The sequence below is a fragment of the Mustelus asterias genome, chromosome 2 (genome assembly GCF_964213995.1).
Source record: "Mustelus asterias chromosome 2, sMusAst1.hap1.1, whole genome shotgun sequence".
Lineage (NCBI taxonomy): Eukaryota > Metazoa > Chordata > Chondrichthyes > Carcharhiniformes > Triakidae > Mustelus > Mustelus asterias.
In genome coordinates this window covers 142704150-142718208 of record NC_135802.1, presented here as the reverse complement: position 1 = coordinate 142718208, position 14059 = coordinate 142704150, and the positions used below count along the sequence as shown (strand labels likewise).

General features: G+C 44.4%; 1 protein-coding gene across 3 annotated transcripts in view; it reads right to left on the bottom strand.

The window, feature by feature from the left end:
* The window catches only part of ctnnd2b (catenin (cadherin-associated protein), delta 2b), a 778554-nt gene that overhangs the window by 175889 nt on the left and 588606 nt on the right, over window positions 1–14059 (bottom strand). For all 3 annotated transcript variants that reach the window (XM_078229049.1, XM_078229027.1, XM_078229038.1), the window contains exon 9: window positions 11852–11984. In XM_078229049.1, coding sequence (XP_078085175.1) covers window positions 11852–11984 — 133 coding nt within the window. The remainder of the gene's footprint in view (window positions 1–11851; window positions 11985–14059) is intronic.

The window sequence follows — 14059 nt, the reverse complement described above, 5'->3', positions numbered from 1 at the left end:
ATTTTATCTCTCAAACAATCCTGGTGAAGCTCTTTGAGATATTTTACTGTGATAAGGGCACAGTAGAAATGCAAGTTGCTGTAGTGGTGACAGTAAATTAAAAGAGTTGTGTAACTACACAGATGACAAGGGGATCATTCATTTCCTCTAAGCCTGACCTCTCAAAAGAAAATTACACTTACTTTTGGGGAATCCAGGTTTCAAGAAAAAGGAATCTTAATTAACAAGCACAAAAAATTAACAAGCGTGGTCTGTAAGAGATTGACAACTGTGCGGGGACCGTTTGACTCATAGGAAATAAATATACAACACAACCATCAATAAATTTAAAAGCATCATCAAATGCAGCGAAGATCTTTGATGGGAAAGATGAAGGCTCTTGTTCTACAAGCACATTATCATCACAAAAAATGTTGGCTGAGATTCTCCTAATCCCGCTGTGCTAAAATGTCAGCGTTAAAAATCAGCGCAGCGGGCTGGGAGATTTAAGCGGGGCCTGATCCGTGGGTTCCGCGCTGGGCGTCCCGCCCCGATAGCGTCTCCCTGTGCCGGATTTCTGGCAACGTCAGCTCCATGCCGGAAATCCGCGGGGAAGCGCATAAATGATTTAAATAGGCTTGAACATCTATTTTGAATATCACTAGCGGGCCCGGGACCAAGGTCTCCAGGCCCGTTAGCCTTTCCCTCCCTGCCAGGAGTATTTCACTTCAGCAGGGTTTACAGTAGCTCCCCACTTTTGGGGAGCTGGTGGTCAGACCGCACTGGAGTGAAGGGGGAGCAATCGGGGCACCCCAGAGAGTTGGGCAGTGAGGGGGGGGACCCTGGACATCGGCACCTTGGCAATGCCAGCCTGTGCCCCCAGCACTGCCCAAGGGGCAAAGTGCCAATGCCCAGTGAGCACCCTGGCACTGCCCATCAGACATGGGGCAGTGCCAAAGAGGTGGGGCCTATGGGAGATGGGGCCTAGGGGCAGGGCCTGATGGGACAGGGCCTGGTGGGCTGAGGGTGGGTGTGGGAGGTCCTGCTGCCACTCTGCAGGCAGGACCAGCGGGGGAGGGGAGGGAGGCCAGTGATTGGGGCTGGCCATCGGGGTGGGGCGGGGGTTCAGCCTGCTGATGGGTTCGGGGATGCCGGGGAGTAACTGTCGGGGGTTGGGGTGGGGGGGGGCGGGTGGCGGTGGCGGTGATTAGAGGTGGCTGCTGGAGATCGGGGCTGGGCCTGGGAATGTTCGAGGGGCCGTGGGAGTTGAGAGGGCTGGCATTGCGGGAGTCACGGAGCTGGCCAGTGATTGAGCTGGCCCACAATCAGGAGGCGGACAGATAGGGGCCACTGCGCATGAGCCATCAGCGCATGCGAAGTGGCCCGTTCAGCTCTGTGCTGTCAGCCTCTCCAGGCGGGAATAGGCCCCGCCCTCTGAATTCTGGAGTGAATAACGCTCGTGCACTCAGCAGCGCACAGAGTGTGGGAGATTCTTCTCTGAAGTCCCACTGAAAAAACCAGCGTGATTTACTCCAGTTTTCACATGAATTGGACATTGACAATTTTTGGGGGAGAATTGCACCCGTTGTCTCTACAAGAACAGTGTGCTTAAAATGCCGGATACTGAGCCAAAGAAATCAGAATTCAACAACAATCAGTAAAAGGTTGATATCGCCCTTCCAAAAAAAACTGACCCTCCAGTTACTCTGAGATCCTCCAAACCTGGCCTTTTATCCTTCACCTGCTTCCTTTGCACCACCGTTGGTAACCATACCTTTAGTTGGCATGACCTGAAGCTCTGGAAAATTCTCTCTAAATTTCTATTTTCCTCTTCTCCTCTAAGACCCTTGTTAAAACATAACATAAACATAAACTCTTTGACTAGATATTTGGTCACCTGTCACAATAAGTGCGATTATAATTATATACATATTATAATGTCCTAAGAATAATTGGTTTGGTGCCAATATTTGTCTGACTATGCTTCTGTTTAAGTTTCAGTTTATTTATTAGTGTCACAAGTAGGCTTACATTAACACTGCAATGAAGTTACTGTGAAAATCCCCCAGTCGCCACACTCCGGCGCCTGTTCGGGTACACTGAGGGAGAATTTAGCATGGCCAATGCACCTAACCAGCACGTCTTTCAGACTGTAGGAGGAAACTGGAGTACTCGGAAGAAACCCACGCTGACACGGAAGAATGTACAAACTCCATACAGACAGTGACCCAAGCCGGGAATCGAACCCGGGTCCCTGGCGCTGTGAGGCAACAGTGCTAACCACTGTGCCACCGGGGACATTTTAAAAAGTGTTCTTTTCAACATTTTTGCTTACCAATCAGACATAAGGGGGGGACCAAAACATCAAGCTGAAGAAGAAAACATTTTTTTGAGTTTTCTACTGCTTATGATTTATGTTCCAGCTTGGTTGTCTATGTAACCCAGGGTGAAGACAGCAGTACTAAAGACTATAGCCCAGTTAACCCACCTGATAGTCCCTACAAGCTAAGCAATGAGCAACCCAAGTTAATTCCACCAATTCCGTGCTTGCAACCAAATTCTGTTTGTGACTTTTGCATTATTCAAACACTGCGCCATGCATCGCAAGCTGCCACGAGGTGGAAGAGTAAAATGTGCGTGACATGACTGGAGAGTGTGCTATCAATTTACATAATCAGATTCGTGTTGTAAACGGCCAACCCACCAACCCGTTGCCTAAGAAGTACTGAAAAGAAACTGCTGCTTCAAATTTCTAACTCCAGCCTTTACAAAGAAAAATAACAGATTCCTTCTGCCGCTGACAACTAACAATGGCCATGCTGATGCATCCGATCAAAACTGTTCTTTTGTACATTGAAAGTGATAAGTATCAGATTGTGAAAGGCATGAAATCTCCTGTTCTAGCAAGCGATGCTGTGCACAATGGCCATTCATAGTTATCTAGAGTTAGAGGGGGAATCGAAATGGTGGAATTAATCTTTCAACAGTGTGCTCTGTTCAGTGAGGAGAATGAGAAAATAAACATGAAGAAGGTTTGCAATTCCAGGCATGATGACAGACATAAATTTCTCCTTTCACCCAGAGAATGGGGCGGCACGGTGGCACAATGGTTAGCACCGCTGCCTCACTGCACCAGGACCCCAGGTTCAATTCCCAGCCTGGGCTTGTGCAGAGTTTGCATGTTCTCCCCCTGTCTGTGTGGGTTTCCTCCGGGTGCTCCGGTTTCCTCCCACAGTCTAAAGATGTGCGGGTTATGTTGATTGGCCATGCTAAATTGAGCCTAGTGTCAGGGGGATTGGCAGAGTAAATAATGAGTGGGGTTACGGGATTAGGGCCTGGGTGGGATTATGGTCGGTGCAGACTCAATGGGTCAAATGGCCTCCTTCTGCACTGCAGAGATTCTATGATAATGGTGAGTGTGTCGAAGTCACGGCCACAACATGCAGTTTAGGTGAATCGGATAGACGCAGTTTAGGGGAATCTAGATTAACTGATGAGGGAGAAGTCAATAGAAGCATGGGGTGATAGGGTTAGATGAAGAGGGGTGGGAGAAGGCTTATGTAGAACGTAAATACCAGCTTAGACTAGTTGGGTAGAAGGCATTTTTTTTGTGTTATACATTCTATGTAGTACTGTGTAAATTTACGGAGGCGGAGTGAAAAATTGATAAAGGTGACAGTTAGGGAAGCTACATTAAACAAGGGTTGTGTCTGGATTCCATCTTGCACTGAAGACCTTCTATTTTGTGATTAAAAGGAATGTGTCTGAAGAAATCCTCTGAAGCAGACACTAGCTGTAACACATCAAAATCCGAGCAACCCCCTTCATGTTTTCTACAAATTGGAGTCAAATAAGATAGCTTTCTGTTCTGCATTAGTGAGGAACATCAGGAAGATAAATTTACATGTTATCTCAAACATATAAGGAGCTGTGTTAACCATTCCCCATAATGCAGTTAGACAGGACAGACAATTTATAATTGAAGATCGTGAATCTCTCACATGGAGGCAATGGTTCAAATTTTAAGCCCGCACTCGCCTGGCAGGAAGCTGACAGGTTGAGAAGAATACTGGATTAATGCCATGGCCAGTATTAGTCTTCTTACCAGCATTGAACTTTACAAGATGGTTATGTTTGAAAATGTATCCTCGCATTTAATTTGAAATAGAATATTTCTTTGAAATGCCCTGAATAATGGGGTAGTGATCATACTAATTCTGTCCAGAAACAGGCCCATGTGATCTGGTTGACATGGGGAAAGTGACCCAAACCAAAGCCTGCTGACCATCAAGCGAAAGCATTCACAGGAAGACAGACAGTGGTTTTTTGGACACAGTGGCAGACACTGGGACAAAGACAAAGGAATCATTACTGTCAGGAAGAAGCCACAGATGTCGCTGTGATGAGCTGGGTGACCTGATGTTAACAATCAAGCAGAATTCTTGAAAAAGTTGCGTGTTTTTGTTCAAAAAGAAGGGATCAGGACTAACGGGGTTTTCAAGATTTAAGGAACACAGGCCAGCATTTTGCCAGCCCGCCCGCTACGGGAATCGGAGTAGGCGAGGGGCGGAGCATGGGAAGGTCCGTTGATCTCGGGTGGGATTTTATGGTTTCGGGATGTGCGAAGCTGTAAAATCCCGTCCATGGAGTCACTGCAGTGGAACTTGCTGGTGGAAGCTCCGGAATACTCAGGGTGAGTGGAACAATTTTCGAAGGGCACCGGAAGATTTGACCTGCTGTGGCAGGGGAAATGCGCCTGCCGGAAACTGGAATTAATTTGAGACATAACCTTTAATTATTACCTGTCTACCAGAAACATGGTGTGAAGTAATAATGTTTTGCGTGACACATTTCAATTGAGTTAATTAGTTAATGCAGAAGTGTCTTTTGTTTGGTTTGGAACATTAGTTGCCTGCTAAGCAATGTTTGATCCATGTTACTTTTAATTTGTTTGTTACACTATAAATCTTAAAACTTGAAATCTTGTCCTTTGGTTATCTTTGTTGCTTGCTAGGGAACGTATCTCTTTTACAAATATTACTGGTTACTCCCGGGATTAAAGCGCTCTTCATTATATCCAAATGAAAAACTTTGAATGGATCAGAGCCATGCTGTGTGGAGTTTGCACATTTTCCCCGTGTCTGCGTGAGTTTCTTCCGGGTGCTCTGGTTTCCTCCCAGTCCAAAGATGTGCAGGTTAGGTTGATTGGCCATGATAAATTGACCCTAGTGTCAGAGGGATTAGCAGGGGTTACGGGAATAGGGCCTGAATGGGATTGTGGTCAGTGCTGACTCAATGGGCTGAATGGCCTCCCTATGTACTGTAGGGATTCTATGATTCTATAATATTGCTCTCAAACATCCTACCGTTATTTTTATATCCCAACAGATCCCTGCAAATCTATCTTAACCTCCATCTCAAGCTGAGTTCTGCTTCAGACTGAAGCATTGAGGACAGAAGCTGATATTCCACCATGCCTTGACATAGAAAATTAGACCACTTGTAGCAGTTAATTGATTCACCACTACAAAGATCTGGGGGAGCGTTGCTGAGGGGTGATGCTTAGGGGGTCCCAGTGCAATAATTCAGAAAGCCTGGTGGTGAAACATAGAAACATAGAAGATAGGAGCAGGAGGAGGCCACTTGGCCCTTCGAGCTGCTCCGCTAATCGTCATGATCATGGCTGATCCTGCTTTCTTCCCATTACCTTTGATCCACTTCGCCCCAAGAAGGATAGAACTGGAGCTAATCTTCACACACGGCTTTTAGTTGTAGAGGTACACCTTATAACCATCCTCAGATACAGTTTCAGTCTATTTGTATTTACACATGTGAATATGCCTATCACATACTTACAGTTGAACATAATTGACAGATTCCCTTCTCTCCCTTTAAATAAAAAAAGTTTCTATTTATCATCAAAATTTCAAAGGCCGTTATATTCTGTCCAAAGCTTTATATTGCAAAACACTCCTCCTATTGTGTACATTAACCCACAAGTTACAAATATCTGTATAACATTTAAAAGATATGCTCTACTCAGTATGCCCATCGTACAGATTCACATTTAAAATATTTTACAAATAGATTGACTGACATCCCAAAATAATTGAGTAATCATGCTCTATGTCAAGTTTCATTTATGCTATTTTCATACAAGTTTTAACTCAACAGCACAGGCATCTCACCAGATACTACATCAAACTTATAAAATGGTTTACTCCAGGTATTTTAACAGGAATTACAACTCTCTTTTGTAACCTCAATGTGTTGTCATGATAAATCTTAAAGCAATTAATACCTTCACATTCCTTAACTGTGCATCAATCCTCGCTACTTAGTGAGTCAAGAAAACAGACAGAAAATCCTGTCCATTCACACCCCGCTGCTGCTGCAAGGGAGGATGGAGAATTTGGGCTCAGCCAAGTCTCTGTTGACTGCAGTGAGACCAGAGAATTCCACTGGCGTGAGTGGCTGGAAAATTCCGCCCAACATTTTAACCAATCTCTCCCTTACACTGATTACGTGCAAGCACTATCTAGTACTGCACAGTTAAATGAGCCTACATCTAACACATTCATCACAGGACTAAATCTTGTGGCCAGTAAAATTTGTTTTAATTCATAATTGTATTCATCCTCTTCCTCAGAATTCTATTTGTCATGTCTCATTTCAAGAACCCTGCCTCTTAGCTTTGAGCAGTTCACTGCATAATGATTCACCAAGTCACACCTGAAGCACCTATCAACTGTACCTCAGGCATTTCTGGGATTAATTTTCTCATTATTATTGTTCCAATGTTGTCTTCTGCTGTAATAGCCAAATCTGCTAAAGATATTTCTATCTCCATTCTGCCAGTTTTTAATCCTCCTGTTGCATTGAGGCTGATATCCAGTATCTTATTTCAAAATCTGATAATCATTGAGTCTTCTATTCTATTATTTGTCAAGGCAGAATGTTTCATTTCTTTCATTAAAAACTGAGTGGAATGTCTGTTTCCACAGGGATTTTTTCTGATATCTGATCCAACAAGACCTCCATCTCCAAGAACCAAAAACCTTTTGAGGATACCAAGTTAACAAAGGGGACAAACTAACAAATTACGTTCCTATTTATGGGGCACCAGTGTATTCCTAGTTAATGTCCACCACCTGTAGACAATTAAACACATTGAACAGAATTTTGTCAATTTTGGCCAAGTGTCATCCCGGGTGGGTAAAGCAGACGGTATCTGCCGGTGTCATTGGCGGGTTCTCCTGCTGTGTTTTTAAACACTTTGCTGAGACAATTGAAAGGATGGGTCTCACCTGCTGGTGGGTGGGCTCTGATTGTGCCATGGAGAGAGGGCCATGGAGAGAAGGGCATGATGAGAGGTTAAGGGGATAGGGTTATGGGAAGAGGGCTATGGAGAAAGCATCATAGGGTGAGCGTCATGGACAGAGCATCATGGGGAGAGTGTCACGGGAGAGGGCCATGGAAAGAAGGCCATAGAGAAGGGGTCATGGGTAGATGGTTTTGGGGAGAGCGTCAGAGGGAGAGGCTCATGGGGGGAGTGTCATGGGGAGAGCGTCATGGGGAGAGCGTCATGGGGAGAGCGTCATGGGGAGAGGGTCATGGGGAGATCGTCATGGGGAGATCGTCATGGGGAGATCGTCATGGGGAGATCGTCATGGGGAGATCGTCATGGGGAGATCGTCATGGGGAAAGGGCAATGGAGAGAGGGCCATGGTAGATAGTCATGGGGAGCAGCTAATGGAGAGAGGGCAATGGGGAGAGGGCCTTGGGGAAGAGAGCCTTGGGGAAAGGGCCTTGGGAAGAGGGCCTTGGGAAGAGGGCCATTGTGGGAGACTTAAGTACGTTGTTAAATAACATTTTAATATAATATATGTCCACATATAGATAGAAAAGACTTTTCTACACTGATTTTCTATGTTCGCCTCCCTCAGCTTACTGATGTTGCACTGTAGTGTGGCTTTCGAGGACCCTTCAGCACCAGCAGAGGTTTGAACAAAGTTCTGCAGAGCAGGTAAGTGCACTTCACACTGCTGTAATTCCAGTGGGAAATTACTTTCTGATGCTGGGTGGAATTTATGAGCCACTGTCGTGGTAGAAGGACTGAATATTTAATGTGATGGGTGGGGTGCTGAACAAATAGGTTATTTTGCCATGGACTACAAAGTGCTTCTTAAATGTTTGAGTATGCCATCACACTTCTGACTTTACCACTAGTTGGTGGAAAGGCTTTGAAGAATCAGGGGAGCGACTCAGAGCTGCTCTTGTAGCCACACTCCTTATGTGGTTGTTCCAGTTAAGGTTCAGGTTAATGAGGATCCTCCCAGGATACTGATGGTGAAGGATTCAACAATGGTAATGCTAATGAATGTGAATGGCAGTAGTCAGACTGTTTGTCATAGCCATGCCTGTCACTTGTCTGACATGAATGTTAGATTTTGACTTTTGTCAGATTTTATATCTATTTAATTATATATTTCATCTCGAAACTGATTGTAGCTTTCTTGAGAACCAATCGTTGATTACCATTCAGATTGTTCGTCTTCTAGGCTGGTTCGCAGTCTGAGTCAATCAATGCCACTGGTTATTGGCTGTGGGCAGTCCCAATCAGAGCTCCCAACAATGAAATATCAATCCAAAATTAAATAGAAAGGAGCTGCTTAAAGAAGGGCAGAGAGGCTTAGAGAGAGAATTCCATCGCTCATGTTCTAGACAGCTGAAATGATGTGGAGATGCTGGCATTGGACTGGGGTGGGCACAGTAACCTGGCATTGTGAGACTTCTTAAAGTCCAACAGGTTTACGAGCTTTCGGAACACTGCTTCTTCATCAATTGACTCACCTGATGAAGGAGCAGTGCTCCGAAAGCTCGTGATTCCAAATAAACCTGTTGGATTTTAACCTGGTGTTGTGAGACTTCGTACCGTAGACAGCCGAAGGCATGGCTACATATGAAAATTAAGAATGTTCAAAAGGTCTCAAAGGCAAGCGGGACTCCATATATTCGATAAATTGAAAGCAAGGATGGGAACTTTAAAATCAAGATATTGTCAGACCAGGAGCCAATGTAGGTCGTGGAGAACAGAGGTGATGGTGAACTTGGGTATGGGTAGCAGAGTTTTGAATGAACTTAAGTTTGTGGAGGTTAGTAAATAAAGGGCTGGCCTGAACATCGCTGGAATGGTCAAGATCAGAGGTAACCAAGCCATGGATGAGAGTTCCATTGGCAGATGAGCTGAAACGGAGGCAGAAGCAGACTAAGCCATAGAGGTGAATTAGGCAGGTTTGATGGTAAAGGGGTGTGTTTGGAAGCTCAGTTTCAAATCACACAGGACACGGAGGCTGTGAATGATTTAGTTCAGCCTCAGATACTGGTCAGGGGAAGGGATGGAGTCAGAGATTGGGACCTAAAGGTTATTGGTTCAGTCTTACCAACAATTAGCTGAAGAAAATTTCTGCTTATCAAGTCCTGGATGTCAGGAACAGTGCTACAAGTCAGAGATGGCGGAGGGATCGCGCAAGGTGGTGGTGCAGTGGAGTTGGGTATTGTCAGCATACATGTGATACCCAATGTCTCTTTGAATGGTGTCACCAAGGAACAACGTGGTGATAAAAGAGGAGGAAGCTGAGAATAGATCCTTGGAGAATTCCAGAGGTATGGTACATGTAATGGAGGAGAGTGGAGACATTTAGGAAGGGAAATAGTGGCACAGTGGCACAATGGTTAGCACTGCTGCCTCAAAGCGCCAGGGACCCGGGTTCAATTCCAGCCTTGGGTGACTATGTGGAGTTTGCACGTTCTCCCTGTATCTGCGTGGATTTCCTTCGCATGCTCTGGTTTCCTCCCACACTCCAAAGATGTGCAGGTTAGGTGGATTGGCCATGCTAAATTGCCTCTCAGTGTCCGAAGATGTGTAGGTTAGGGGAATCAGTGCGGTAAATATGTGGAGTTATGGGGATAAACTTAGCTAAGGTATTTACAGCAGGAAAACCAGCCTAGCTGCAAAACAAGTGGCTACAACAAAATTTGGTGTCCCTTCACATTAGGGTATGCTATAGAAGCGCCCTTTGATGTTAATCTTGTTATATGTAAAACTTCTTCAGGGATGAATATTGAACGAACATATCTGTAAGTTGCACAGCGCAGGAACAATTAGCTCATCTGAAAATAAAAATCGGCTTCAAGGTTTGTGTGCAACTGACAGTTGGAGAGCATTGAGTTAATACCTTCTAACATTCAACTAATCTGATTGCTTGAAACTAATAATATCCAATCCCAGCGGAAATAAAAGAGATGATTTGCCTTGTAAAGTGCCCACAAGCGAATACATAGGTTGGATGGTTAGCTTAAAAACCAAATGGTGGACCTGATTTTCCAACCTTGACCGCAGCTGGGATTCTCCAGTCCCGCTGTAGTGAATGGAGTTTTGGCTGAGTGCCAAATTCTCCATTAATGCTGCTGCATTGGACTGCACTGAAGGGAACTGATGCTGCAACATCTGGATGACTTCTGGTAGCTCTAGTTCCAGCAGCAGTGGCGGGGCATAAATGGCCAGAGAATTCCGGCCGGTATTGCACGTGGTTCAGATTACGGTCTGGCTTTTATAAATCCTTGGATGATCCCGTGAATAAAATGTTTGAAACTTTAAAATGTAACACATTAAACTATAAATGTGTTGGACGTCACTTGTATCCGATGATAAGTGCAAACAGCATCGGTCAATCTCTCTCTAAAATAACTTGAGAGACAGTGCGATGTGATACATAAAGGGATATAAGAATTTGCATTTATTCAGACATCAGAGCATACCAGATTGCTATACAGCAATGAAGTATTTTTGCAGTGTAGCCACTATTGTAAGCTAGAGAATAAGTTAGACAATTTATGCATTGCAAGGTCCCACAAACAGCACTGTGATGAAGATCAGACAATCCACTTTAGTGATATTGGTATTGGCGTAAAAAATAGCTAGTACACCAGGGATAAAAGTCCTGCTCCTCTTCAATAGTGCCATAGAATCCACCTGATAGGGCAAATGGGGTTTCACCTGAAAGACAGCAACTTCGACTGTATTCCATTGATATGTCAGTATGCTTTATGGGCTCAAGCCCCTGGAATAGGACTTGAACCTCTGACTCAGAGACAGGAATGCTACCCCTGAGCCATGGCCGACCTACCGAGCTCCAAGACTGGCAGGTCCGCTGCTAGTGACAATTTCTAAACCAATGTATGTCAAAGGGTTATCACTCATGGGAGTTTGCACATTGTCCATCAGAGCTTTCCTAAAAAGTGGGAGGAGAGGGCGGCCTAATGTGAGTTTTGAGAAACTGAGGATGTACAACATTGCCTCGTGGTTATTAAATATTCCAGTGTTGTTGATAGGACCCCGAAATCCTACAATAGCATAAACAAAGTAAACACAGCCCGTCAACAGGCACACCACATTCCAATGCTGCGTCCACTGGCAACTGTTTCCCACAATAGATTGTAAACCTGGCATCATCACACACTCGGTAAATTTTCATTTTTCCTTGTTGCTTAGTCACCTCCTCAGCCGATGGGAAACTGAGTGAATGGCGTTTGAAGGCATAATTAACAAATATCACCTTACGTTGATTCCAAAATAAATAATAATTACTTTTGATGCTGATTAGGGATTGACTGTAACTATTGTTGGCACGTGGGCGGACTTCATAAGCGGGTTTCAGTTCCACCATTTGTGATGGAAAAGCGTTAAGCAAATCGTCTAATGGGTAAATAATTGCTAAGCACAGCTGACTGCCGGCAGGTTGAACTTTGCTGCTTCTAAGGAGGAGATTATTCATTTAAACTGTACGGGTAATGTGCACAGTGTACTCACCTCCGCTTTGATCTTATTGTCTCCAAAGCACAAGTGTTGCAGGTAGGCTGCTGCATTGGACTGCACTGAAGGAAACTGATGCTGCAACATCTGGATGACCTCTGGCAGCTCTGGATCCCGCCAACCAAACTCCCTGTGGGAATATATTGAAGTGATACTGAATGATTCTGAACCGTCCAACAGAAACAATGCACAACCTTTACCACATGATAAATAGACGTCCTGAATAGGTGAGATCTGTGTCATCTCTTGTCTCCGGTTTGGTTCTTAGCTACAGTCAGTGAGCTTTAGAACATGGGCATTATGTACCTCGCCATGTAGAAACCAAACTTCATGTGGCGCTGCTTTGATAATGCTGTTCAATCTCATATCAATGAGTCATTTTCATCGCTCTAAATTTATCAATTAAATGACTCCAGAATATGACCCATCTGCCATTTTGTTATGATCTTGCAATGCAAAGCACATATACAAATGAAGTGGTTCAGAGTACAATGAGGGGAGGAATAGTAGCACTGTAGATAAATACACATCAGCTGAGGAAACGTGTAAACAGTGATGAATTAATGGACGGCATAAGAACAGGGGTGGGTCAGTCAGCCTCTTGAGTCTTATGCATCATTCAATCAGATTGTGCTGGTCTGCATCCGAACTCCCCCTTCCTGCCTTGTTTCCACATCCCTTAATATCTCTCATGGGAAAAAATAAAAATCAATCTCAGATTTCAAATTTATTATTAAATGACCATCCATTATTTTTTGTGAAAGACAGTTCCTAACATCTCTCCTGGCTCTAAATTTAAGGATATGTGCCCTGGTTCCAGACTGCCTCGCCAGCGGAAAACGTTTTTATCAATCTAACCTTTCCAAATCCTCAAATTGCAAACAAACCACTCCTTAATCTTTGATGTCCCAGGGAAGACAAACCTTGTTTATGCAATCTCTCCTCAAAATCGAACTCTTAGAATCTTCATAATATTCTGGTGAATCGACATTACACTTCTTCCAAGGACAATAAGTTCTTCCTAAGGTGTGGTGCCCAGAATTGTATTAAGTCCTCCACAGTGACGTTGTAATGTAGAAGCTGTAGCAAAACTTTCCCTCTTTTACAGTCTAGACTTCTAGTTAAAAAAGGTAACATCCTATTAGCCTTTTTGATGTTTTTTGCACCTACATTTTAGTGATCTCTCTACATAGACCCTTAAATCTATCTGGACCTCCACTGTTCGTGGTGTTAGACTATAAAACACATCCAGATCTATCCTCTTTTGTTCCAAAAATGGATAACCTCCATTGAAATCCATCTACGTCCATAGACATTCCCCTATCAGTTTCTCCTCTTCCTCCTTCAGGTACCATGGCAACCATGGACTTCCACTGGATTGGTCTATGATTGCAAAATCGTTGACCAGGAGACTCTCCCACTCTTACCGCCTGTGATTGGGTGTATTGGAAAGATTTACAGGTGCTTGGCCATGCACCTTCCACAGCCATCAAATTCTGAAGTGGGACTTAAATCCAGAGCTTCTGGCCCAGAGGTAGGGAACGCTATTACTGCACCACAGGGCCTCCCACACTGTGTTACTTACTTCCTCAAAAAAAGTCAATTAGATTTGTTAGTCATGAATTACTCTTAACAAATCCAAATTGACGCTCTCTAATCAGCTTAAATTTTTTTAAGTGCCTAGTCACTCTGTCCTTAATTACAGATTCCAATAACTTCCCCATAGCAGATGTTAGACTAAAAGGTCTGTAATTTCCTGGTTTCTTCCTCCCACCTTTTTAAAATAACACCATTCTTTGGATTTGCATTTAATTTCCTGTCTGCCTTTTTTCTTACTGTGAATACCAGATGGAGGCCCGTAATGTAGGCATGAACAAGACTGACTGCAAAGCAAAGGGATGGCACAGTGGTTAGCACTGCTGCCTCACAGCGCCAGGGACCCGGTTCAATTCCGGCCTCGGGTTACTGTCTGTGTGGAGTCTGCATATTCTCCCCGTGTCTACGTGGGTTTCCTCCGGCAGTTCAAAGATGTGCAGGTTAGGTTGATTGGCCGTGCTAAATTGCCCCTTAGTGTCAGGGGGATTAGCAGGGTAAATAGGTGGGGTTATGGGGATAGGGTCTGGGTGGGACTGTTCTTGGTGCAGGCTCGATGGGCCAAATGGCCTCCTTCTGCACTGTGGGGATTCTATGATTCAAAGTAAATTG